The sequence below is a fragment of the Mrakia frigida genome (genome assembly GCF_051309035.1).
Source record: "Mrakia frigida strain ATCC 22029 unplaced genomic scaffold BDY24scaffold_1, whole genome shotgun sequence".
NCBI classification, from domain to species: domain Eukaryota; kingdom Fungi; phylum Basidiomycota; class Tremellomycetes; order Cystofilobasidiales; family Mrakiaceae; genus Mrakia; species Mrakia frigida.
Window position 1 is genome coordinate 1,105,553 of NW_027481280.1, and position 23,752 is coordinate 1,129,304.

The following is a 23,752-nucleotide window of genomic DNA, read 5'->3' on the forward strand; positions in this document are numbered from 1 at the left end:
ACCTCAAAAGATCATTCCGAGTATAGCGTAGAGAGGAGGAGGAGATGGCGGAGGCATCCTTGGAGGCTGTAGAGACAGAGGAACGAAGCGAGGTCAGCAAAAAGGACGGAGGAGCAGAGGGGAGAGCGAGAAGAAACGTACCAGACATGGATGGATCAAAAGCTCAAGCTAAGAGAGAAAATCTTCAGAGGATGGATTGATTTGAGAAGGGAGCTGCTGCAATAATCAAGGATCGAAGAAGGAGGGGGTGTTCGAAGGGAAAAGAGAAAAGGGGAGATGGTCGAAGGTGGAAGGGAAACAAGAGGTCGAGGTCGAAACGAGAAGGGAGGAGGGCAAGAGGGTTGGGCTCGACGACCATGTACCTTTCCCAAAGTTTAGCTATGGCTTCAAGACCTCTCCTCAAGAGAGCATCATCTCTTCCTTCCGATGGGCTCACTCTCGCTCATGTACGTTTCGTAGAGCGAGCGGCGAGAACGAGACTCGATCCGAGCTCACTCCTCCTCTCCTCCCTCCCTCCGCGATTCATCAAGTTCACCCACCGAACCCAAATCCTTTCTCTCTATCGCCAGCTCGTTCGATCTACACGCTGTGAGTTCACCTTTCTCCCTCAAGCTCATCTCTACGGCTCGTTTCACTGACCTTCTTCTCGATTGATCTCCGTCGAGCAGCCCTCCCAACCCCGGAAGCTCGCAAGGAGTCCCTCTGCTTTTATCGTCCAGAGTTCATCCTCCCTTTCAACCCACCACCGAGCAACGAGACGATGATGGAGCACGTAGGGAGGGTGAGGAGGCTGGTGCAGAGGGTGCCGTGGCAAGGAGGAGCGCTTTGAGAGAGGGAGAGAGACGAGATGGAGGCGGGGAGGGAGAGCATCGAAGGGTTTCGAAGGAGATACCAACGTAAGTCGGACTCGTTTATCAACGCTTGAATACTCGGGGTTAAGTGATAGAAGCCGGAAAGGAACCGGATTTGATAGTAGAGCAGCTCGAAGCTGACCTCGCTCTCGATCCTCGCTCCTCCTTCAGCCCGTCTCTCTTGACTTCGTTCCTTTCCTCTCCTCTGCAATACCTCTCCCTTCCATCGATGACTACCCTCAACTCAATCTCATCACCATCGGTTCCCTTCCAACCGTTATCCTGAACCTCCTCTGCCCTCCTCTCCTCAACCAAAACGCGTCGCTCGCCCTCCCTCCCTCCCTCCCTCCAGTCCTCACCTCCCTCCCTCTCTCCTCCAACGAACCACCTCCTCGATATCAACCTGTCCTCCATTCCCTACCAATCTGGTCTCGGAACGTGCTCGCTCGAGACCGAGATGGTACCTTCGCGTCCGACGGAGACAGATCACCCTTCTCGATGAAGGACTCTCTCTTTCGGACGAAGGAAGGTAGTCTGGTAGCTCGCATGTATCGTGTATGTGTTCGTCAGATCATTATTTTAGGCTTGTCGTGCGTGTATCTATGGTGTAATATACAGGCGAGAGAGAGAATGGGCAACGCGTCGTCGCTGTTGTTTTCTTCATTTTGGGATCGACGAGCGTCCTCGTTCTTCCATCCCGAATGTCGACGATTTGAGGGTTTCGGTTGAGTCTGCGAAATAGAAAGCCTCAGTACCTTTCCTTTGCTAGGAGACAGAGAGTCAGGAGCTCACCGTTCTCGAACGAGGGCGTCCCTGATGAACGAAAGGTGAACGACGCGTCGGATCAGCTCAACCTTTCGTGTGAGCCTCAAGAGAGAGCGGAAGAGCTCACCTAGATAAACAGGAGTGACTTCGAAAGCTGGTGTTGCGAGTGCTGAGGCTGATCTCTGCGAAGCGAGAACGAGGGGAGGGTCAGCGACGGCCGGAGGGACGACCAGAATGAAGAACGAGCTCACGAGTTCTCCCCATTCTGCACAGAGAACAAAACGACGAACAGACCGTCAGGTCAGGAAGAAAGGTCGCAGAGAAAAATGAGCTCACCAAGAGGAGCAGGACTCTGACACGGATCCTTTCCCTCAATCTCGCTCTCGTTTGAACTCGATCCGGAAACTACGACGACACGTCCGAAACTCCAAACGCTGGTCAGCTCCAACCGAAAGCGAAAACAGTCAAGATGAACTTACAAGAGGGCTTCTGGTTCAACAACGTCTTCTGAAGTCGAAAGTACTGTGGAAGAAGAGGCAGATGGGAGGTAATTCCTGTCCAAGGGTTGTCAGAGCGGGTTATACAGTAGAACCAGTGAGAGGAGAAGGGACGAACCACTGAGAACCCCGTAATCGTTTTCGTCGTCGTTGCTGTCTTGGCTGTTGGATCGAGAAGAGTGAGAGGAGAGGGAAGGAGGAGAGTCGTCTGAGAAAAGCAAGGGAGGGAAGAGGGGCCGGATGAGCTTTCCTCCTTCTGAACTCTCGCTCGTGTAGTCTCTGTCTTCCCCTCGAGACAGTCCTCCGAGAAGAATCTGGGGAGGGATTGAAGACTGACCTTCCTTCTCGAGTCCCATCTCCATCTCGGTCTCACTTCCACCTCTTCCTTCGTCGAGCTCAGCACTCGTCGCCTTGTCGTCCGTCCTCGAAGCTTCGTTAGGCTCGAGAGAGGTCGTTCCAGCGTCTGATGTCTCAACGAGCGAACTTGAAGGGGATCCAGGGAAGAAGTATCTCAGGATGAGAGCTGAGAAGGGACGGAGCAAGGGGTGACGGCAGGGGAGGGATCAGTACGAGCTCGCGACGGCAGAGAGTAGCAGAGAAAGAGATGTCGACGTACTAGCTGTCTGCATCAGGAAGTGAGAAAGTATAGCGTAGACGGAGACTGAACTAGAAGGGACGAGGAAGAGAGGTAGGAAAAGAAAAAGAGGGACAACGGAGGGAAGCGCGTCACTGGAGGTGACTTGAGGGGGTTCGGGTCGGTTGCGGCAGTTTTCCTCCCCCAAGGAGACACGAGCATGGGTTGGGAGGGGATGGACCGTAGGTGGCTTGAAGGAAGATCGACAGAGGGGGGAGAGGCGATGGAAGCGTGTTCTTTCGAAGAAAGGAAGAAAGGTGAGAGAGAGGGCAAAAATCATGGTTGAACTCTCCAGAACTTCAGGACGAACAGCATCTCCCCACCGGCTCTTCGTTGGAGTGCGACCTGTGCAGGGATCAGGAAGAGAAGAAGAGCTTTGGGTCAGCCAGAAGAAGAACGAGGTGAAGGGAGGAAGAGAGCGACGCGACTGACCTTCCCATCCAACCTCCCTTCGAACTTCTTCCGTATCGACGCAATGATCTCGAGAGGTTTGTTCTGCCTGATGGCAACAAGGTAGAAGACTCCTATTGGCGAAAGAAGATCCTGTTGAACGGTATTGAAGGAGAACCGTCAGCCTCGAATCCGAGGAGAGGAAGACGGAGAGAAATCGAGCTTTGACTCACATCGATCTGAGAAAGCAGGACGGCCGTGACGTCCATTCCATCTTCTCCTCCAGCCCAAGTTGATCCGATTCCTGGAGCATTTTGGGTGAGATCCATCCTGGGAGGGAAGAACGAAACAGAGCAGAGGGAGGTGAGCCGCGAGAGCGAGGGAGGGGATTAAGCCGAAGAAACGAACTCTGCTAGCGATGTTGGAACGTAAGGAGGGTTGAAGAGGAGGATGTCGATCTTGTGGTCCAGCCGAGGAAGAAGTGAGGTCGTGAGGGAGGTGAGGATAGGGTTGATTGCGACCTGGGAGACGATGAAGGAAGGAGAGGTGAGCTCAAGGCAATCTTGAAGCTTCTCCAGGCCGTCTAGCTGGAAGATACGCACAGAGTTCTGGAGTCCGGTGCCGAGTGTGCATTTGGTAGCGTGAGGGTTGATATCCGTCGCGAGATAAACTGTCAGGAAGGAGGCACAGCGAGCGACACGAGGGGAAGGGAGAAAACGTTGAGCTCCGAACGAAAGGCAGCTCCGGTTCGTCTATATTGACTGTAGGAGAGCACTCACGCGCATCAGTCCCACCTAATATACTTCCAATGAAGCTCGAGACAATGCCAGAACCAGATCTGGATCGAGGAGAGGAGAAACAAGGTCAGAACGTGCCTTTGTTCGAGCTCAACAATCTGCTCCTTCCCTCCGCTCCTCTCCTCTCCTCCTTCCTTGCTTCGTTTCGACTCACCCAATCTCTACACAAACCCTCCCACTAGGTCCGGCTCTTAACTCTGGTACGTCAAGTTCCAGCGCGTCTAGAAGAATGAAGCTGTCCTCTGTTCAAGAAAGGAGAAGGAGGAAGGGTTGAGCTCGAGCGACTGAAGGAGAAGATGTAGAGAGAGAGACTGACCTGCTGGATCGTAGACGACTTCGTAGTCGAGTTTAGTGAGATGATCCAGATTTGGAGTGGCGATAGAGATCAGAGGGGTGGTCATTTTGAGAGGGGAGGGCGTGTCGTGGTTGGAGGGAGGAGGGTCGAAAGTGCTCGAGCTGACTCTGCACTTCTCCTCCTCTTCTTCCTTGTTTTTACGCCGTTTGCTGGTCTCTCAACTCTCTAGAACGTTTGAAACCGTCCTCCCTCACCCTCCTCTCCAAGCCTTCTCTCAGTCCTGAGAGAAGTCGCCTTCCTCATCGTCTGCCTCTCCCTCCGCCCGGACGCGTTCCTCTCCTGTCTCTTCAAGCCAAACGAAACAAGTACGAGATCGGGGAGGTGTGATTGATATATTCGTTTTTCAAGGAGAAAGCACGTCGTATGAGAAGCAAACGAGCAGATCCCAAACCGAACCTCAACGAAGAAGAAAATCCAAAAAGAAAAAAAGTCCGGGCACTCCTCTTTACTTCTTGACAGCGGGAGCGGGCTTGAGACCACCCTTTCCGTCCCTGTGGAAGACGAACGAGCACGAGCGAAGGAGAAGAGGGTCAGTGAGGCGGTTTCAAACAAAGTGAGAGGGAAGGACGAGAAAGAAGAGACCCACGAGATGGACGTCAACTCCGTGACAAGACCGGTTCCGACGGTCTTTCCACCCTCCCTCAGCGAGAATCGGGATCCAACCTCGATGGGGGTGTCGTGGGTAAGCTCGCAGTTCATCTCGAGGTTGTCTCCGGGCATGACCTGTTGACGAAGCGAAGAAAGGAGTCAGAACGCGTCGCGTCTCGTCTCGTCTCGAGTCTCCAGGACGTGAGGCTCTCGAACAAAATGTTGAAGGAAAGGACTGACCATCTTGTCCGCGGCATCCTCGGTTCCCTCAGGGAAGGTCATCTGACAGGTAACGTCGGCGGTTCGGAAGTACATCTGGGGCGCGTAACCAGAGACGAAAGGAGTGTATCGTCCTCCCTCCTCCTTGGTGAGGATCTGTGTATGAACGGAAAGCGAAGGGTCCAGGAGTCAGTACGAATAAGGAGTAGTGTGACTTGAAGTGTAGAGATCACTCACGTAGATGGAAGCCTTGAAAGTCTTGACCGACTCCATGGTTCCGGGAGCGATGAGGACCTGTCCTCGAACGACCTGCTCTCGCTTGATTCCTCGAAGGAGAGCTCCCATGTTGTCTCCGGCCTCTCCCTATCAGGAAAGAAACAGCACGTGAACGAAGAGAGGCAGAAAGTCAGCAAACGCGAGAGGGGGAGGCGATTTCCTTCTCGCTGTTCGTCGAGACGAGAAGGCAAAGCAGGCGGAGACAGACGAGTGGAATCGAGAACGTACCCTCTCCAACTCCTTGTGGAACATCTCAATTCCGGTAAGGACGGTCTTGGTCCTGGTTCCCTGACCCAAGATCTCGAGCTCAGCTCCCTTCAAGATGGTTCCTCGCTCGACTCGTCCAGTGACGACGGTTCCTCGTCCGGGGATGGAGAAGACGTCTGTGCGAGGGAAGGAGACGAAGGTGCAGAGTCAGCTTGAGCTTCGACTTTGACAGTGAAAGACCAGGAAGGGGAAAGCAGCGGAACGAAAGCTCGACGCGTTTCGGTTCGAGTCCGCTCGCACGACCAGAGTGGAAAGTGCGACTCACCCTCAACAGGAAGCAAGAAGGGCTTGTCCAAATCTCGGATGGGAGCATCCAGCCACTCGTCACAAGCGGCCATGAGGGCCTCGACCTTGGTCTCTCCGATCTCGGGGTTCCTTCCCTCGAGGGCGGCGAGTCCGGATCCCATCACGATGGGAGTGTTCTCTCCGTCGTAACCGTACTGGGCGAGGAGATCTCGCATCTCCATGTCGACGAGCTCGAGCATCTCGTCGTCGTCGACCTGCAGGAAAGGGAAGTGAGAGAGAGCGGGAAGGCAGGGAAAGAAGGGCAAGGTCAGCTCTTGTTTTGGAACTCGATCTCGGCTCGCACGACGAATTCCAAAGAAGGGTGGCGAGACTGACCTGATCGATCTTGTTAACGAAGACGACGAGCTTCTTGATTCCGACCTGTCGGGCAAGGAGCAAGTGCTCTCGGGTCTGGGGCATCTGTCCGTCGGTGGCAGCGACGACGATGATGGCTCCGTCGAGCTGAGCGGCTCCAGTGATCATGTTCTGGTCGAGACGAAGAGGGAGCGAAGGTAAGACTGGGAATACTGAGAAGCGAAGAGAGGTGCAGGGAAAAGATAACGAACCTTGATGTCTAACGGAAGAAAGGCGCGTTCGAATCAAGATCGAGGTCGAGAAGGTCAGCTCTGACTCTACCAACTCTCAGTCTCATACCTGCTTCACAATCAACAGCAGAAAACGAGATACTCACAATCAGCGTGACCGGGGCCTGGAAATCAACAAAGGAAGCAACGAAGAAAACGCGTGGAGGTCAGCGATCGTTCTTCCTCACTCTCCCTTCCTCCACCATCCTGCCTCCTCGCTCCGACCCTTCCATCTCGTCCTCGCCCAAGGCTAGGTCAAAAACTCACAATCGATGTGAGCGTAATGCCTCTTGTCGGTCTCGTACTCGACGTGAGCGGTCGAGATGGTAATTCCTCGAGCCTTCTCCTCAGGAGCCTTGTCAATCTGCGAGTAATCGACGAACTTGGTGCTTCCGGACTTGGTGGCGAGATGCTTGCTGTAGTTTCAAAGAGGAAAGCGAGAGGGTCAGCGAACTGAAGGAGCTGAGAAAAGGAAGGAAGGAAGAGAGAACGGACGTGATGGCAGCGGTGAGGGTGGTCTTTCCGTGATCGACGTGCTGGCAGGAGAGGAAGGGATACGGTAAGCGACTGAATGAGAGATGAAGGTGAGCCAAACGAGAAGACGTACACCGATGGTTCCGATGCTGTAGAGGAGAGATGAAAAGCGAAAGGAAAGAAGGGCGGTCATAACGAAAGAAGAGCGAGGTCAAGGCGATCTTTGTTTTGAACGAGAAAGCGACTGACTTGAAATGAGGCTTGGTCCTCTGGTAGACCTCAGCGTACGACCTTCGGGAAGCTGTACAGAAGAGAGAAAAACGTGAAGCGAATGAGCTTCGGGAAGAAGGGAGGAAACGGAAGAGCGAGGTTCGAAGGGGTGAGCGGAAGGAAGGTGGGCTGACCGGTGGAAGAAGAAGAGGAGGAAGGGAAAGCAGCCGAGATCCTGGATCGGGTGAGAGGGGACGAGACGGATCGGAGGGAGGAGACGACGGGAGTGAGGAGAGGTCGGGCAGTGGAGATGGCTGAGGTGGGAGAGCAGGAGGAAGCAGAGGAGGGAAGGAAGGAAAAGGAAGGAAAAGGTCAGCTCGGACGGTTCATTTTCGGAAGACAGATATCTCGAGAGCCAGCAACTCTGGCAGGACGAAGGTTTGTAGAGGAGGACGAAAGGAGAGTCGAGGACCTTGCCGAGAGGCTTGAAAGACGCTATGTATCTTCTCGGTCCAGCATCGAGAGGTTCGTGTTCCCATCGTCCCTCTCCTCCTCCCTTCTCCGATTCAAAAAAGCGAACGAGGAACGATGGGACTCACACCTTCCGGCCGAGAGAGCCTTGGAAGCACCTCCAACGATGGATGATCTAGAGCAGAACATCCTTTTAAGTGAGAGAAGAGAGAAGAGGAAGTAGGAAGGAGAAGGGGGTGATGGTTGAGGAGGAAAAGGAAAGAGGGTAAAGAAAAGATCAAAGCAAGTCCTAATCCCGACCCGTCTCCCTGCCCTCTCTTGCTCTCCAACGACCACCACTCTCCCCTCTCACTTTCTAGGACTCTTCTATACCCCTCCTCCCTCTACCAACTCCTTATCATGTCGTGAGTGGCCGTTAATTTGCGTTGCTGAAGTGAGGAGGATGGAGAGACGAACGGATCGGACGACATGCTGACCTCCCTCTCTCCTTCCTTCCTTCCTCCTCCTCCCCTTTTCTTCCCACCGTCCCTCTCCCATCCATCCCCACTCCTACTCGGACCTTCTCAGTGAACTCCTCCACCTTCCCAAGTCTGAGCTTACCGACCAGCAGGTCCGTGAGCTCGAGGAGTACGAGGTCTCCCAGGGACCCCTCTCCGTCCTCCAGGCTTCCGTTCGAAACAACACCCAGGTCCTCATCTCTCTCAGGAACAACAAGAAGCTGTTGGGTCGAGTGAAGGCTTTTGATAGGCACAGCAATATGGTGAGCTTTCATTCTTTGTTCCCTCGCATTTGGCTGTTGGATGAGGAGGAGGAGAGGGAAGGAGACGTGAGGTACGAAGGAAGAGGGAGCTCGCTCGTGGCAGCTTCAACCTCGCTTTTAAGCTGCGTGGGCGGTTGAGAGGATAGAGAGGATGTGTCTGGTAGACTTGGGTCTAGACCTTGGTCCCTCCATCGTTCTCTAGGACGGAGGAGGGAAGCTCACAAAGATCTCGTCCAGAATCGGACGAGACCTTTCATCTCGAGCTTCATCCTCCTCCGATCCATCCCTCTGCACCTTCTCATCCTCTGGAGAGCACGTCTCTGTGACTTCGGTATCTTGCAAAGCGATATCGTACTCCGGCAGCAGCTGGCCAGAGCTCTCCCTCCCTCCTTCGCCTCCTGGTCACCTTGACCTCTCCTTCCCTTCTCTTTCCTTCCCTCCCTCCATCACCTCGATCCACCTCGCGTTCGCTTTGCATCTCGCCATATCACAGTCAGACTGACTCTCTTTTCTCTTCCTTCACGGCGTTCCTCTTCTCTACAGGTTCTCGAGAACGTCAAGGAGGTGAGTCCTAATCTCAGCTCGCTCCCCAGCTCCTTCCCTCCTCCCTCTTTCCTCGTCTCGTCCGGAACTCCAGCTGACCTTCTCTCCTTCCTGTATCGACTCGTTTGTACCCTCAACAGATGTGGACAGAAATCCCTTCGTCGAAATCGAAGAAGCCCGTCAACAAGGATCGATTCATCTCGAAGATGTTCTTGCGGTTCGTCCGCTTTCCTCCCTTCGCCGGTTGTAGGGCCTCGAGACGCTCACTGACTTTGTACACCCTCTTCGCTCGTTCCTGCGTGTATGTGTATCATTCGTAGAGGTGACTCCGTTGTTCTTGGTACGTTCCTCTTCTCTCCCAGTTCTCCTTCCGTCCGAAACGTCGAGCTCAGCTCTTCGTTGCCTCTCCTTCGCTTCCCTCGCTGACCATTGATGCTCGTCCTCTTCATTTCCCACTCTCGTCTCCCCTTATTACTCTCTCTGAATTTCATCTACCACAACGTACAGTCCTGAGGAACACCGCCTAAAAACCGTCTCGGGGACTAGTCGAGGAGGAGGAGGAGGAGGTCGAACGAGCGACGTCGGTCTTTGGGCTATCTGTTGGGTTGGCTTCGCGTTTTGAAACGAACTGATGTACGATTAGTAGACCAGTACGCCTCCCGGTGAGGACGTCGTCGTTGGAGCTCGAGGGAAAGGGCAGAGAAGCGAGAAGAGGACGCGACGCGTCTCGGTTGGTCGAAGGTCTCGCTCGAAAACAAGCTCCCTCTGCCTCGGCTGACTCTGAGAGTCGCAGAGGAGGATACGAGCTTTTGTCCGGTCACTACCAGTCGTCTCAGTGTCCTGTTCTTGGAAGCAAAAAGAGGTTCACGACCCTGATTCGCTCCTCGGTCGAGAAAGCAGATCGACGTCGTTTTGTTTTCCCTCCCGTCTGCCTCTTTTCTGCCCTCTTTTTTTTCGTGCAATCTCATTCTCAGCTTCAGCCCTGCACTCTTCCACTCTATAAAAAACCTTCCAACCAAACTCAGACTCGACGAAAAACCTACGCAGCGGGCTTGCCTTCGCCGACCCACTCTCCCATCTCCTCCTTCCCTCCCAGACATCGACAGCGAGACCCTGGCCCTCTTTTCAACTTTCTCTCCTCCTTCCTTCCCTCTCCCTCCCCTCCTCCTCTCCTCCTCTCCTCCCCTTCCGACTCCGACTGCATGGGAATCTTCTCAGCTTTCATCTCCTCCTCCTCCTCCTCGCATCCTCCTCCAGCAGCTCCTACACCCGCGTCGAGCGAGAAGGACGCACCACCCCTCGCTCCTCCTCCTCCTCCTTCCTCCAGCTTTGGAGGGAGGAAGGTCTCCCCTCTCAACAAGAAGAAATCTTCCGGAGGTCTTCTTGGATCCTCCAAGTCTACGCTTTCTTCGAATCCAGCTCCTCCTCTCTCCTCTGGGAGCAAGGTGAAAGGGAAAGACGTCGGAGGAAAGGAGGGTGGAACGAGAACCGAAGAGCCTCCGCCTTACTCTGGTTCAACAACAAACGGTCAAGCGAAACTCGTTCCTACTAGCGCAACCAACGGAGGAGAGGTCTCGAGGGATAGTAGGGAGAGTGGCCAAAGCGGCGAGTTTGTAGTGGGAGCAGCGTTTGTAGAAACAGGTTCGTCCCCTCCCTCTCCCCTTCCTTCCTTTCCTCTTCTTTGTGCTCCCTCTCCTCGCCTGGGAACCTACGCGACTCGGATGAGAAGCGAGCATACATACTGATCTACGGGTTCTGCTATACTCTACAGTAACAACGACAACGACAACGACCTTCTTCCCTCTCTTCCGGCGGAGACATCCAACGCCAGCTTCAGCTCCTCCTCCTCCTCTCCTCGTCGAACCAACCCTTCCAGCAGCAGCCATAGCTCTCCCACCCTCCCCATCAGTCCCCACCTCCTCGTTCCCATCATCCCCTCCAGCTCCTCCTTCGAAACCCCTCCCATCAAGCTCAAGAGCGGCCTCTCAACCTCATCCAACTTCACGTTCAACCGCCGTCCTTTCACCTCTCCCTCACTCTCCCGACCTTCCACTGGTACCACCATCGTCGTCGGCTAGGCACGTTTCGGCTTCAGCAGCTATAGGTGGAGGAGGATCGGGAGGGAGCAGGAGGCTGTCGTCGGAGGAGAAGGGGAAAGGGAAGGGACTCCCTGAGCTTCCTGGATCAGTCGAGGCGAAGTCGCTGCCCAAAACGCCCGAGAGGAGCAGGTCTCCTTCACCTGAGTCGATTGGGAAAGAAGAGGGAGGTAGTAGAGAGGCTGAAGTGGGAGCAGAGCTGGGTAGAGCTTGGGAGGGAGATCAAGAAGGAGGAGAGTCGTCAACAGCAGTCGGAGGAGGAGAGTCGTCCCTCCAAGTCGTCACTCCCGAGCTCAAAGCTTTCGTTCACAAGGGACCGTCTAGAGGAGCCAGTATAGTTGTGACTCCGAGTAGTCCTCTCTTAGGAGCTACGGTTCCTCCGGATCCAGATCCGGGTCCCTTCTTCCCTTCCCCGACCTCCTCCTCCTCCTCGACTTCCTCCTCACCCGTCTCCTCCACTACCCACGAGGACTTTACAACACCACCCTCATCATCCTTCCCTCTCCCTATCCCAAACGAGCGGACTGTTCAACAGACTCTCGCTCGTCGGACCTCTCAGATGTCATTAGGACATGGCTTCCCTTCCTTCACCGCCTCGCCTCCTCCCTCCTCCCCGTCAGAGCTCCCAACCACCCTACCAACGATACCGCCCTCCCCGTTACTCGAACAATCATCGAGCATGCCGTCGAGCATGCCGTCACCGATTCTCGGATCCACCTTTTCGTCATCCTCGACGTCGTCCCTCCCTCCTCCTCAACGTCACGACCTCACAATCAGCCGTCCGATGCTCGTTCCTCCCACCTTCACCACCTCAACAACGTCCACCAGCATCCTCTCCACCTCCTCACCAGCAGCAGTGTCCTACCTTCCAGTATCCTTCGGCGCGTCCTCCTCCTCCTCCTCAACCTCCAAATCGAAGAAACCCCTCCTCGGACGAGCGAAATCCCACGCGACTCTCAACAACTCAACCCCTCGTCCTTCCGTCGTCCACTCCCTCTCAGATGGGATCGAACCCTCTCTCCTACCCTCAGGCTCCGTCCCGACCAAACCAGCCAACAAACGAATGAGCTCGATGGACATCTTCGCGTCCTTCACGTCCTCGTCCTCCTCCTCTTCGTCGTCCTCGCCAGCAGCAGCAGCAGCCGGACTCGATTGGAGGCAACGAGTCAAGAGACGAGCTTCAGCTTCAGCTTTAGGAGGAGCCGAGAGGGAGAGAGAGAAGGAACGAGCTCGCTCAAAGAGCGGAGGAGGTCAACCTGCTCGGTTCGTGGTCCCTCCTCTTCCCAACGCGTCGTTGGAACCTCCTCCGAGCCTCCCTTCGTCGACAAAGAGTACTCCCTCGGGAGGAAAGCGACTCTCCCTCTGGGCGAGGAGAGGATCGACGTTCGACAGGATTCCACCACCACCAGCTACCAGTTCCAACACCTTTTCTTCGTCGGCCACGTCGGAAGCGATTTCAACGAACAACTCGTCCTCCGTCGCGTCGCCTGTGCTCTCGGACGTGGAGGATCCGGATGCGGCGTTGAGGACGATGCAGTTCACGTTGCCGTTGTTTGATCTGGGGAAGAGGTTTTCATTCGGGGAGATGGGTGGGAGGGGAGTTGCAGCAGGAAGAGTGGGTCAGGGAAGGCAGGAGGTGTTGGTCGATAGTCCTGCGGAGGAGGAGGCGGTGATGGGATTAGGGTTGGGCTTGGGGATTGAGGAGGAGGTGAAGGTGGAGGCAGGGGAGGGAAGGTTGAGGGTTGATACGAAGGGAGGAGCAGAGAGAGATGTCGAGGCGGAGGGAGAAACGACGACGGCGAAGGGAGGAGCGTTCCAACTCGACTCGACACCTTCCTCCCCTCTCCCGCTCTTCGGTCAACCTTCACCTGCCCATTCGTCGTCGTCGGGACGAGCTCTCGTTCCTCTGTTCGAGCATCCCTCGACATCAGCAGCGACTTCCTCGACGTCGTCTTTCCCTCAAGAACCCAACTCGACCGTCTCCTCTGCTCGATCCTCCATCTCCATCCACAACACTCCCTCGGCTCCCTACGGTCTCCCACCTCCATCTCCATCGTCCTCGAGTCGATCAGCAACCCTCCGAAGACCAGCTCTCTCTCCCATGAGATCCAACTCCTCCGGATCGTCTTCGATGGGAGGACGCATTCGAGACTCGATGTTTGGAGTCTCACGACCCTCCGCCGGTCGAGCCAGAAGCAGCTCAACCCTCCTCGGGGGATCGAGATCATCCAACAAACCCAGTGATGGCCTCTTCGGATTCATGGACAACCTTCGACCTCCAACCGTCGCGTCGCCTTCCTCCTCGTCGTCCTTGGACCCCTTCGGCTCCATCTCCAGCAGCTCCCACTCCCTCTCTCCCAACTCTCCGATCACCTCCTCCTCCCTCGGCCGATCGAGCTCTCAGCACGTCGACGAGTTCGGATCAGCAGGGTTCCTCTCCACCGATCCCTCAGCAGCAACAGCGACGCGTTCGTCCTTCTCCTCCCCGTCGAGAAGCAACAGCATCTTCCGTCGTCCTCGCTCAGCCACCTCCCCTCCTCCAGCCGATATGCTCTTCCCAGGGAACCACTCTCCTTCCAAATCTCGCTCCAGACCCATGTCGATCCGTCGTCTTTCCTCAGCCCTGTTCGACATCGGCGGAGGAGGAGGTTCGTCGTCCCAGTCCCTCACGGCCTCGCCCTCGGCGTCTCCCAACCATACGCTCAGGAGGGACACGTCGGCTTCGCTCTTCCCGCTCCCATCGAGAGCCTCGTCGAGCAGCAGCATCCTGCTCTCGCCGTCGGGGAGGAAGAGCCCGAGCAAGAGGAGGGAGTCGATTGCGAGTTCGGTCGGGAGTGGGGTGGCGGAGAAGGAGAGGAGTAGACCGATGGCGGACGTGCCTACGAGGGAGGAGGAGGAGAGTCCTGAAACCTGGTTGAGGAGGTTGTTGGAGGCGGTGCCGAAGTATGAGGTGGCTAATGTGCTGGCTGTGAGGTGAGTTCGAGTCGATCTTGTTTTCCTTTCTTCGTTCTTCGTCCCTCGTCCTTTCGCTCTGCTGATTCCACCCTCGGGTTCTTCTTTGCTCTTTTGATTTTTGTGTCTGTAGTGGCGACGAGTTCCACGTCGCAGCTCTTCGAGCCTACATGTCGTCGTTCGACTTCTCCTCGAAACCTCTCGACGTCGCCCTGCGGAGACTGCTCATGGAGGTCGCTCTCCCGAGGGAGACTCAGCAGATCGATCGGGTCATGGAGTCGTTTGCGAAGCAGTACATCGAAGGGAATCCTGGGCTTTTCACGAACGAGGGTGAGTTGACTCGGCCTTTCTTTCCGCTCGAGAACGAAGAAGCTCGGCTGACGCGTTTTCCGATCCTTTCGTTGCGCTCGCAGATCACCCCTACATCCTCGCCTTCTCGCTCATCATGCTTCATACCGATGCGTTCAACAAGAGCAACAAGAACAAGATGAGCAAGGCCGATTACATCAAGAACACGCGTCTCGATGGAGTTCTCCCGGAGGTTCTCGACGTGCGTCTCTGTCTTTCTCTCTTCCTTCTCTTTTTGAATTCCCTGAGCTGACCATCGTCTCTCACCATTCTCCAGACCTTCTTCGACAACATCACCTTCACTCCCTTCGTCTTCGTCGAAGACGACGACGTCCTCGGCTCCCAACGAACCCTCCCTGCCGAATCCTCCCTCGACCCATCTTCCACCGCCCTCTTCTCCACTTCGCAAGGTCCCTCCTCGGGGTCAAGTCTCCTTCTCGGAAGCAAGTCTACCAAGGTCGACGTCTACTACCTCATCTCGGAGAACCTCACTCAAACCCTTCGAGCAGACGTCGAGAGTCACATCCCACTCTCGGATCCCTTCTCGTACCACGGAGGACCTGGAAGGTCATCGTTCGACACGGGAGAGGTACATTCGTCCTTTGTCACAGCGGATATCATCGAGATCGGTCCTGCTGGTGGAGGTGGAGGAGGTGGTGGGATTGGAGCGAGGAAGCCGTCGACGGGGTCGCTGCTTTTGAACGCGTCGGTCGCACCGGTGGAGAGCAAGGTGCAGACGCTGAGGCTCACGAAGTTTGGAGTTCTGAGTAGGAAGGGTGAGTCCTTACGTTTTTTTTTTGCTTGTCGCGAGACTCAGCCCTGACCTTTATATTTTTCCCGTTTCTCAGAGGATCTCGGAGAGGGAGGAAGGAAGGCCTCGAATCGGAAATGGAGGGACTGGACCGTCATCCTTACCGGATCCCAGCTGCTTTTCTTCAAGGATCCAGCTTGGGCTACCGTCCTTCAGAAGCAAGCAGAGGAGCAGTCGTCCATCGCTGGAAGCCGTCGAGGATCGGAAACGTCAGGTCGGATTCTCCTTCCCAAGATGTCGTCTTTCAAGCCCGACGAGGTCCTCTCCGTCAAGGACTCGATTGCCATCACCGAGACGAGCTACAGCAAGGTGAGTCTTCAGACAGATTCGTTTTGTCTTTGTCTCCGTCGAAGGAGGAGCGAAGCTCAAGCCGACCCTTTCCTCTCCCTCTCTCTCCCTCCTCTCGCAGTACTCAAACGCCTTCCGGTTCGTCATGCCTCACGGACGACAGTACCTCCTGCAAGCTGCCGACGAAACCGAGCTCACCGATTGGATGTCGAGGATAAACTACGCTTCCGCGTTCAAGACGGCTTCGATTCGGATGCGAGGGATGGGGATGGACTCGAACCAAGCTCAACTCGCTGGAGCAGCAGCAGCAGCTTCCCACGCTCGAGCTCTCCGATCCGAGGACGTTGGATCCTCTCGTGCTTCTTCGATCAAGGCGAGCAGTTCGGTGGCGACGGGTGATCTCTCGACTCCAAGCAGTTCGACGAGTGAGTTTTCGACGCGTCTCCCTCTCTGTCCATCTCCAAAAGCTAACGTCTTTCCTGTCCTTTCCTTCCAGCTCAACTCAACGTCAACCCCTTCGCCGAAGCCTTTGGCCCTTTCGGTCCTTCCTCGACCAGGACGAACGGAAACAGCACACCTTCCACCTCCCCTCGAGCCACCTCCTCAGCTCCTCGATCTCCCCTCTTCACCGCTACTCGACTTCGATCCCTCAGTCGTCCCCCAGCAGTCGATCTCGAGTCTCCTATCTTCTCGCCGGAGGAGGACGGAGAGCAGCTCGAAACAGCGTTCATGGAGATCAAGGCCGAGCTGGCAGCAGGGAGAGGAGGAGCAACCCGCCTTTCGACGTCGACGGCGAGTGAGGAGCATGCCAATCGAGCGAGAGCGGCTAGTGTCGATGCGTCGTTCTCGGCTAGGAGCTCGTTCGAGAAGCATCATTTCTCGTCGAGAGCTGGGACCAACGCCGTAGGTGTGGCTGGATCTCCTCATGCTTCCAGGTCGGAGGCTCTCATGGTTCGTTTCGTCCTCTTCCTCCCTCTCCCCTCGATCGCAGAACTGACCTCCCTCTCTTGTTGCTTCAGTTCAAGGTCGACAGTCTTCAGTCCAAGATCTCAGCGACCGAGATGCATCTCAACGCCGAACTTCGAGTCGCTCGAAACCTCGCCGTCCTCACTCCCTTCCAACGGTCGACGAGAGATCGGATCCAACTCGCCGTCCTCCCTCTTGCCAAGAAGATCAGGCATCTCCGAATGGAACTCGCTCGACTTCGATGCTACGAGGAGATCCTTCGGACAGACCTTCAGGTAGAGACGGACAGTTGGAAAGCGATGAAGTCGATGTGAATACTCTTTCTCTTGTTTTGCCGTCTTTTTCTCGAACTGACCATCCCTTCATTGATCCTATCCTCGTCTCCACAGTGCCCATCAAGCAGCTCAGAACTCCCTCAGCGGCGGATCCACTCAACCCAAACCCTCAGCCATCGGAACGCTACCTTCCCTCGAAATCTCCCTCCACACAGGAACCACTCCTCCTCGTCGAGAACCCATCGGGATCCCAAGAGGCGCAGGTCACCGAACTACCTCCCTTCGCCGTTCGAGCATCGCTTCCTTCCGTTCAGCCAACGAGAACCCCTCATCCCGTTCTCATTCGGACGACGAGGACGAAGACGACTCAATGGGTCGTCGACCTTCCGACACCTTGGACGCTCCTTCCACCTCCTGGCCTCAGCCCCTCGGCACTCCTTCCCCACCGAATACGACCTCTCGACCTTCCTCTCCCTCCCCGTCTTCTTCCGTCGTCGAACAGCAACTCCACGACCAGGAACAGGAGCAGGAAGGACCAACCGATTGGAAGTCGACTCGAGCCGCCAAACGGGTCTCGCTGGCCAACGTACCCGAGTCTACCGTCCGGAGGATCAGCTTGAGGTTGAGGAAGGAGAGCTTGGACGACATGAGGTCTCGTCATCGCCTGCTTCAGGTGACTCCCGCTGAGGGAGAGGGAGCCGGAGGAGGAGAGACGTCGGTGGTTGAGGAGTCGAGGAGTCGATCTTTCATGAGGAGAGCTAGTGTTGGAAGGAGAGCGAAGAGTGAGGATGATAGGGAGCTGGCTGGAGAGGGGACGAGGGGAGTTGGGTTCCCTTGAGTGGGAAGGCAAGGAGGGAACGAGGGTGACGGTTCGGGTTTTGTGTTTGCTTCTCTTCTTTTTTACGACCTTCGCTGTTTCTGTTTACGACCAACTATTTCACGACCCCACTATCGCATCGCATTTGCTTGCATTCTTATTCTTCTTCGTCTTTCTTGGTAGTCTATCTAGTCCCTTGACGTTATGACCTCTTCGTTTCCTCTTCTTTCTGGACGCCGCCTCCTCTTTCGTCTTTGATTCGCTTTTTTGCCCTTCGTCTTTTTTTCTTCACTTTCATCTTTGCATGCTCATGCCGCCTCTACGTCATTGGCAGCGAAAGCCCTGCTGTGTTCGACTTGCTGGCTTGAAGAAACCCGACGCGTCTCGTCGACGACCCTTAATCCAGCCGGCTTCACAAGGATTGACAGAGCATAAACTAAACTATCCGCCAGGCAAGAGCCGTCATCTACTTCGTTCCCTCCTCAGCGAAATCTCGCTGTCCAGCAGCTCTTCCTCCCCCATCAACTCCTCCCTCTCCCCGTCTTCCAACGCTCCTCCTCGTCCTCCTGCTCCCTCCTCGGCGAGCTTCCGAATCGACCCTCTCCCCTCCCTCCGTTCCTTCTTCTCCTCCTCCACCATATCCCAAACCATCACTCCGAACGCGCAAGATACCAGTCCTCCACCGATGATGATCGTGAGAGTGAGCTGCACAACGACGAACTCAAACGGTCAGCACGCGTCCGTTCCCAAAGCGACTTAAATCAGCGAAGAAAACTCACAGGATGCTCTTCATCGATGAAACTATCCGCCAAAGCCACTCCCCAGATAGTCAACAGGTTCCCAACGCTCGCCGTGACCGGCCCCCAGACTCCCAGAAGGACCATGAAGGACGCGTTGAAGCCCACTCCGAGGAGGCAAACTCCCACGACGGCCGCCCAGATCCCAGGAGACGGTGGAAGCTCGAAGGTCTCGAGACCAGAGTAGTGAAGGAAGGGGAGAGGGATGGCGAGGATGACGAAGGTGAAGAGGCCGATGAGGGAGGTGAGGAGGGAGGGATGAAGAGCGAAGGGGAGGGTGGCCGTTGGAAGAGTTGGGAGGGAGAAGTGTTTCTTGTAGATAACCTGCAGGAAGAGAAAGAAGGAGGAAAAAGAGGAGGTTAGCACTTGGAAATGTTTGGAGGAAGGAGAAGAGCGGGAAAGGAAGGGAAAGACGCGTCGAGGTCGACGAGGGAGGAGAAGCGGCGAACCTCGTAGAAACCGTACAGGCACGCTGCCATCAACGCCATCCCGTCCCCGATCAGAGCCCACTCGTACTTCTCTTTTCCGCCGGACGTCGAGGAGGACCCGCCCCAAGCGACGACGAAAACTCCTACCGTAGCCAGGCCGACCGCTGAGAGTTTCCGAGCTTCCCAAGAATGGGTCGCCGAGAGAAGGAGGACCGAGAAGACGTAGGCGAAGAGAGCCGAGGTGTTGTAGATCGAGGTGATGGACGTCATTCTGAAAGGTGAAAGCGAGGACGAGAAGGTCGACGGTCAGCCTGAGCGGAAGAGAGAGAGGAGAGGAGGAGAAGGAACGTACGATGTCCAGGGAATGGCCAAATACCAGATCAAAGAGGGTGCAGTGATCAAGAGACTCATAGCAGTCACCAAAGTGAAAGTCTTCTTCCAAAGCCAGCTTCCCTCCTCAGGCTCGTGGTCGAATCCAGTGAGTTGGTGGTAGAAGACGCGTCGAAGTTGGTGCAGCGTCGGTCGAAGGGGATGGGAGGTTGAGGAGAAGATTCGAAGGAAGAGGAGATGGAGGGGTAGGGTGAGAAGGAAGGTTGAATGGGCCATGTAGAGCATGAAGTAGGACTTCTGGTAGCCTAAATGAGGGGAGAGAGAGAGAAGAGGAACCCGAGCGGGCGAATCGAGGATCAGGGATTGTCGTCGGAAACTGCGAGTCAAAGAGAATATCTGGGGAACCCACCTCGAGTTGCCTGAACGTACTATGAAAAGCAAAAGTGAAAGGATGCTCGTGTCAGAGCAACGAAGAGGGGTCGTGCGAGAGGAGACGGAGAAGAAGGCTGCACGAACAGAAGCGAGCTCGGTCTGAAGAAAGAACAGCCAGAGGGCAGCAGATAATCCAACAAAGAAAAGAAAGACGTATCAGTATAGTGTTCAGGAAGCAAGACTTCGTTTCAGGCTGCCGGTGAGAGGACGGAGAGCTTCAGAGGGAAGTCAGGGAAGGAAGCGATGAGCTCGCGAGGTCCTTCCCTTCCCTCCTTGACCTTCCAGACCACCGCCTCTTCCACCTCCCCCTCTCCAAAACAGGTATCAGAAGCAACGAATACACACTATGATTCCCGCCCAGCTCAAAAAACTGTCCTGGTTGCGAATCTGGAGCCTCGAGAGGCCAGAACGAGCGTCCGGACGTCATCCCTCCCTTTCGCTTCCCCCGAGACTCCAGAAGTCCAAATGGCTCCCTCGTGGCTCCCACCCCCGCCCTAAGCTACCTTACCGATACGATGACGAGAAACGAGCTTACCTGAGCGACGTAGGCGATGATGGAAAGGACGAAGAGCATCACGGCTGGCCCGCCTCCAGGAACTCCGCTGAGCCATCCTCCTCCCTTCCCGGACGGCGACATTTGGACAAGATGTCGGGGGATTTCGTTCCTGACGGTCTGTAGAGAGTCCTAGTGAATCCGGGAGATTGTAACGAAAGGACTGAAGCGGTTGGGAGGGCAAGGAAGGGAGGTCAACGAAACATGAGCTCCAAGATTCGTCTCGGAATCAAGTTGACCTGTATCCACAACAATCCCCATCAACAGCTTTTCCTCTTCTCCCGTCTTCGAGCTCATAAACAACAGCCATGGTCCCAAAATCATCCACTTCTCGAGGAACGAAGAGAAAATCTTCAGAATCAGTCGAACAGGAGTCCATCGAGCCGTCCAACGCTTCCCCTTCTCCTTCTCCTTCTCCTCCTCCGAAGAAGGCCAAGAAGGAGATCACTCCCAAAGCAGCCGTCTGGAAGGATATCAAGAAGTGGAAGAAGAAGGCCGGGACTCCGATATCGAAGCTACCTAGTGAGCTGCTCGACAAGTGAGTACCTCCTCCTTCTCCAGTGCCTCAGGCGAAGGAAGGCTTCCTTCCCTCCTCCTTCGAAAGACCAACGACGAGAAGGACGAGCTAATCACATGGGACATCTGTTCCTTCAGAATCATCTCCATCGATTCGGATCTGGATGTACGTATCACTCGTCTGCTCTGAGCTGAAGAAGGAACGAGAGATGCTCACCCTTTCCTTCACGCACGTCGACGCGTCCAGCTTCGAGATCATCTCGCTCTCGCTGAAACGTGTCGCTTCTTCAGAACCGCCTATCGAGATGGTGAGTTAATGTCTAGGTCAAACCGAGTCCAAACTCTCGTTGACATGTCTCCCCTTCGAATCCAGTCGTCTTCCAGGTCTCTGTTTCCTCAATCTCCTGAGTCCGTCTCTGACTCTTGCTCGAGCTCATCCTTCCTCTTCCCTCCTCCCGTTCAGGTTCTCTTCCAATCCTCGGTTCCTGTCTCCAAGCATCTTCTTCTACCTCCTCATCTCTTCAGAGTCAACGAAAAGGGAGAGATCCTCATCAACTGCGACCCTCCCATGCGACCGCCCTACCTCTTCACAAAGATGCCCTCCTTCCTCGGACCTCTCGGTCGATCTCGCCACTCGGCTATGAACATCTTCTCCTCCTCGACTCCTCTCGAAGACGGCTGGGGAGTCTCGAACGACGAATGGGAAGAAGGAGAGGACGAGAGGATGAACGGCGTTGGATCGTGGAGGAGGGAATTGCTCGACGCGTTGGAGAAGGAGAGATCCGAGTTCGAGCTTGGCTTGAGACGAGATCACGCGAAGCAGTTGGTCCTGGATATCGAGGCTTGGGAGAAGAAGGTCAAGAAGCTTGCTGGGGAGAAGGCTTCGAAGGCGAACTTCGTCGTTGGGATGGGACCGAGACCGACAGCTTTGCAAGATTCTCAAGTCGAGGTGGAAGCGAGGAAGGTTTTGGAGAGGCAGAAGGAGGTTTATGGAGACTGGTAAGTGTTCGAATTCAAGCGGGTTGATTGGGAGAGGATCTGACCCATCTCTTCGTCTTGTCAGGATCGACTTGAACTCTTCCTCTTCCGAGTCAGTCACGTCGCGTCTCCCGCTTCTCTTTCTTCTTCAACTGACCTTCCCGTTCTTCTCGTCTTCGCAGTCAAACCACTTCTCGAGACCCTTGGTTCTCTCCCTGGCGAGCTCATGTCTCCAGCCTCGTCAACAACGTCATGATCTCCAAGACGGTCGGTCGCCATTTTCTTTTCGACGCGTTCCTTGCCCATCTTTCGAGTGCTGACGAGGCTTTGTTTCTTCTCCTTTAGGAAGCCAAAGCTCTCTTCAAAGTCTCAGATAGAGAACTTCTTTCCCTTCCCTTGAAGTCTCCTGTACGTCTATTCCAACTTCTCTTCCGCTCGATATCGGACGCGACGTCCTCTGAGGAGCTTCTTTCTCTTTTGCGATCCTCTCAGGCTGGCTCGGTCAAGAAGTACTAGTGAGCTCCTGGTCCTCCTTTTTCTTTGCTACTTTCATTCTCTGATCTCTCTCGCTTTGCAGTTCGAAAGCAGCCGTGGAAGCCCTCGCCCTTCGTGCAAGAGGTGGACCCGTCGGACTCGCCGAACACAAGTCAGCTTTGCTTCTCTTTCGTATTTCCCTTCTTCGTCTGAACCTCTTCATCCCTCATGGTTCGTATGAACAGGGAGAAGCTTCGACGAAAAGCTGAGAAAGCAGAGGAGACGAGGATCGCAAACCTGTGAATACCTTCGTCGCCGCTGTTTTTCCTTTCCTTCTCTTGTTCGACAACGCGCTGATGGACCTCCTTCACCCTGATGCTTGGTGCAGGACAAGACGATTCGTCGAAGGGTACTACGAAGGCTTCTCTGAATGATGGCTCGGGGAGAGGAGCGACGCGACTCGACGAGAGAAGGGGAGGAGTGCGGGTCTGGAGGATCGAGGCTCGAAACGATGCTTGCTGCCTTTTCCTTGTGTATTTGATGCTGTTGCTGCTTTTATCTCGACAAGGGTCTGACTTCTGCTCTCATCTTGCCTCGTGACGGACTCCTCGAGAGGCAAGACGCGTCTCGTTCGACTCGTCGTCCTCTCCCTCTCTCGCAATGTCCTCTTTCTTTCTCCTCTCTCACACACAATATCCACGTAAAAGTCTGACAAGAACGGTCTGGGTGATTCGATAAAAGGTAAAAAAGCGAAGAAGGGAGGGCAAACGACACGAGAAAGGGGAATCTTTGACTGACTAGAGGAGGGGAGAGAAAAAGCACAGAGTGAGATGGGAGAGAAATTGAGGTAGCCGAGAGAGAGGTGGGATAAACCGAAAGAAAGGAAGGAAAGGAAACGGAGAGTGAGAGAGAGAGCAGGACAGAATTTGTTGCGAGACCTCCGAGAGAGAGAGAAAGGAAGAAAGAGAACGGGACCAAGGGCGATCCGAAAGGAATAGTAGACTACATATGAGGTGAGAGTGGGAAACGGCCTATAGATGAAGCAAGAAAGTACGAAGAGAAAAGGAGAGAGAACTCCTGAAGAAGAGAAAAGCAAAAGGCGAAACGAAAGAAGCGGGAACAGTTCCAAACCGACGCGACCTACTTCTATCTACGACAGCTCCAACGAGTTGATGACCCTGGCGACCTCGTCCATCTCCTTGTTGAGGTTCTCGGATCCTGATCCTCCTCCTCGACCTCCCGAGGAGTTGTAAAGCGTCGTCGAAGCTCCTCCCCAACCGCTCCCGGGGAATCCAGCCGATCCAGGAGGAGAGGCAGCGCTCTCCTCTCTCGAGTATCCCGATCCTCCTCCGCTCGTCAAGCTAGGAAGGCTGGACATGTCGAGAGACTGGGCGGCTCGTTGATGGAAGGTTCCGACGTCTCGAAGTTTGGCGGCGAGCATGGGATCGGACCCTCGTTTGAGGTGGTCTTCGGAGAGAGGTCGCTTCGAAGCGGGAGGAGGGAGTTGGTGGGAGAGAGGGTGGCCTGGGAGGGAGGATTGGGATCGCTCGTGGGTAGGGTGGTAGGCAGAAGTGGGGCTCGAGGTGGGTTGCTGATGGAGGAAGAAGGACGAGGTCAGCTCGGGGACGAACGAAGAGGCCAGGTAAACAGCAGTGGGAGCACGAACAGGAAGAGGAGGGGCCCAGAAGTCCGAGATCTGATGTCGACCGCCACCGTACCCGTTCC

General features: G+C 55.2%; 9 protein-coding genes across 9 annotated transcripts; 5 read left to right on the forward strand and 4 right to left on the reverse strand.

The window, feature by feature from the left end:
* The first annotated feature begins 319 nt into the window (after positions 1-319).
* On the forward strand, positions 320-1,201 carry BDY24DRAFT_374257 (uncharacterized protein). The gene is made up of 4 exons (XM_076638398.1): positions 320-446; positions 531-588; positions 669-896; positions 1,023-1,201. Exons 1-3 carry the CDS (start codon positions 357-359, stop codon positions 827-829), a joined length of 309 nt encoding a protein of 102 aa, XP_076501324.1. The 5' UTR covers positions 320-356; the 3' UTR covers positions 830-896; positions 1,023-1,201.
* Positions 1,202-1,388: 187 nt separating this feature from the next.
* BDY24DRAFT_11414 (uncharacterized protein) lies at positions 1,389-2,575 on the reverse strand. Its single transcript, XM_076635880.1, has 7 exons — positions 2,232-2,575; positions 2,096-2,170; positions 1,953-2,021; positions 1,868-1,881; positions 1,744-1,798; positions 1,644-1,664; positions 1,389-1,582 (listed from the first exon to the last, which is right to left on the reverse strand). Exons 1-7 carry the CDS (start codon positions 2,473-2,475, stop codon positions 1,512-1,514), a joined length of 549 nt encoding a protein of 182 aa, XP_076501325.1. The 5' UTR covers positions 2,476-2,575; the 3' UTR covers positions 1,389-1,511.
* A 448-nt stretch (positions 2,576-3,023) lies between these two features.
* On the reverse strand, positions 3,024-4,335 carry MTQ2 (S-adenosylmethionine-dependent methyltransferase; the record flags this gene model as incomplete). The annotated part of the gene is made up of 8 exons (XM_076637193.1): positions 3,024-3,092; positions 3,180-3,290; positions 3,371-3,467; positions 3,546-3,658; positions 3,740-3,807; positions 3,917-3,975; positions 4,089-4,176; positions 4,251-4,335. 8 exons carry the CDS (start codon positions 4,333-4,335, stop codon positions 3,024-3,026), a joined length of 690 nt encoding a protein of 229 aa, XP_076501326.1.
* A 119-nt stretch (positions 4,336-4,454) lies between these two features.
* On the reverse strand, positions 4,455-7,044 carry BDY24DRAFT_335430 (elongation factor Tu; the record flags this gene model as incomplete). The annotated part of the gene is made up of 9 exons (XM_076637196.1): positions 4,455-5,012; positions 5,118-5,252; positions 5,334-5,459; positions 5,601-5,755; positions 5,905-6,139; positions 6,261-6,410; positions 6,605-6,633; positions 6,776-6,924; positions 7,004-7,044. Coding segments are annotated over 9 exons (1,578 nt in total), but the record flags the coding sequence as incomplete, so codon positions are not given.
* Positions 7,045-7,958: 914 nt separating this feature from the next.
* SMD2 (mRNA splicing protein SMD2) lies at positions 7,959-9,601 on the forward strand. The gene is made up of 6 exons (XM_076638399.1): positions 7,959-8,067; positions 8,231-8,423; positions 8,967-8,987; positions 9,107-9,183; positions 9,287-9,306; positions 9,474-9,601. Exons 1-6 carry the CDS (start codon positions 8,063-8,065, stop codon positions 9,491-9,493), a joined length of 336 nt encoding a protein of 111 aa, XP_076501328.1. The 5' UTR covers positions 7,959-8,062; the 3' UTR covers positions 9,494-9,601.
* A 385-nt stretch (positions 9,602-9,986) lies between these two features.
* Positions 9,987-12,986, forward strand: BDY24DRAFT_11506 (uncharacterized protein). The gene is made up of 3 exons (XM_076635890.1): positions 9,987-10,607; positions 10,738-12,677; positions 12,797-12,986. The coding sequence occupies exons 1-3, from the start codon at positions 10,169-10,171 to the stop codon at positions 12,806-12,808; spliced, it is 2,391 nt and encodes a 796-aa protein (XP_076501329.1). The 5' UTR covers positions 9,987-10,168; the 3' UTR covers positions 12,809-12,986.
* A 1,183-nt stretch (positions 12,987-14,169) lies between these two features.
* Positions 14,170-16,741, forward strand: SYT1 (Arf family guanine nucleotide exchange factor SYT1; the record flags this gene model as incomplete). Its single annotated transcript, XM_076637177.1, has 7 exons — positions 14,170-14,344; positions 14,428-14,564; positions 14,640-15,150; positions 15,223-15,482; positions 15,583-15,877; positions 16,057-16,321; positions 16,453-16,741. Coding segments are annotated over 7 exons (1,932 nt in total), but the record flags the coding sequence as incomplete, so codon positions are not given.
* A 1,151-nt stretch (positions 16,742-17,892) lies between these two features.
* BDY24DRAFT_437639 (uncharacterized protein) lies at positions 17,893-20,309 on the reverse strand. The gene is made up of 7 exons (XM_076644284.1): positions 20,042-20,309; positions 19,591-19,605; positions 19,484-19,502; positions 19,097-19,379; positions 18,766-19,015; positions 18,299-18,640; positions 17,893-18,224 (listed from the first exon to the last, which is right to left on the reverse strand). Exons 1-7 carry the CDS (start codon positions 20,141-20,143, stop codon positions 17,982-17,984), a joined length of 1,254 nt encoding a protein of 417 aa, XP_076501331.1. The 5' UTR covers positions 20,144-20,309; the 3' UTR covers positions 17,893-17,981.
* Position 20,310: 1 nt separating this feature from the next.
* On the forward strand, positions 20,311-22,581 carry BDY24DRAFT_374281 (uncharacterized protein). Its single transcript, XM_076638400.1, has 11 exons — positions 20,311-20,597; positions 20,714-20,741; positions 20,823-20,883; positions 20,949-20,959; positions 21,039-21,574; positions 21,639-21,665; positions 21,736-21,820; positions 21,899-22,068; positions 22,131-22,199; positions 22,273-22,326; positions 22,416-22,581. The coding sequence occupies exons 1-11, from the start codon at positions 20,368-20,370 to the stop codon at positions 22,459-22,461; spliced, it is 1,317 nt and encodes a 438-aa protein (XP_076501332.1). The 5' UTR covers positions 20,311-20,367; the 3' UTR covers positions 22,462-22,581.
* Positions 22,582-23,752: the final 1,171 nt, after the last annotated feature.

Coding starts and splice junctions, on each gene's coding strand:
- BDY24DRAFT_374257 (XM_076638398.1), top strand. CDS start 357: ATGTACCTTTCCCAAAGTTTAGCTATGGCTTCAAGACCTCTCCTCAAG. Junction 447..530: donor ATGGGCTCACTCTCGCTCAT/GTACGTTTCGTA, acceptor CGATTCATCAAG/TTCACCCACCGAACCCAAAT. Junction 589..668: donor GCTCGTTCGATCTACACGCT/GTGAGTTCACCT, acceptor TCCGTCGAGCAG/CCCTCCCAACCCCGGAAGCT.
- BDY24DRAFT_11506 (XM_076635890.1), top strand. CDS start 10,169: ATGGGAATCTTCTCAGCTTTCATCTCCTCCTCCTCCTCCTCGCATCCT. Junction 10,608..10,737: donor AGCAGCGTTTGTAGAAACAG/GTTCGTCCCCTC, acceptor TATACTCTACAG/TAACAACGACAACGACAACG.
- BDY24DRAFT_437639 (XM_076644284.1), bottom strand. CDS start 20,143: ATGTCGCCGTCCGGGAAGGGAGGAGGATGGCTCAGCGGAGTTCCTGGA. Junction 19,016..19,096: donor TTGGCCATTCCCTGGACATC/GTACGTTCCTTC, acceptor TTCACCTTTCAG/AATGACGTCCATCACCTCGA. Junction 18,641..18,765: donor GCCTGTACGGTTTCTACGAG/GTTCGCCGCTTC, acceptor CTCTTCCTGCAG/GTTATCTACAAGAAACACTT.
- BDY24DRAFT_374281 (XM_076638400.1), top strand. CDS start 20,368: ATGGTCCCAAAATCATCCACTTCTCGAGGAACGAAGAGAAAATCTTCA. Junction 22,200..22,272: donor GTCGGACTCGCCGAACACAA/GTCAGCTTTGCT, acceptor TCGTATGAACAG/GGAGAAGCTTCGACGAAAAG. Junction 22,327..22,415: donor GAGACGAGGATCGCAAACCT/GTGAATACCTTC, acceptor TGCTTGGTGCAG/GACAAGACGATTCGTCGAAG.
- SMD2 (XM_076638399.1), top strand. Junction 8,424..8,966: donor TTGATAGGCACAGCAATATG/GTGAGCTTTCAT, acceptor TCTTCTCTACAG/GTTCTCGAGAACGTCAAGGA. Junction 8,988..9,106: donor TTCTCGAGAACGTCAAGGAG/GTGAGTCCTAAT, acceptor TACCCTCAACAG/ATGTGGACAGAAATCCCTTC.
- BDY24DRAFT_11414 (XM_076635880.1), bottom strand. CDS start 2,475: ATGGAGATGGGACTCGAGAAGGAAGGTCAGTCTTCAATCCCTCCCCAG. Junction 2,022..2,095: donor GTTGAACCAGAAGCCCTCTT/GTAAGTTCATCT, acceptor GTGTCGTCGTAG/TTTCCGGATCGAGTTCAAAC. Junction 1,583..1,643: donor GACGCCCTCGTTCGAGAACG/GTGAGCTCCTGA, acceptor TCTATTTCGCAG/ACTCAACCGAAACCCTCAAA.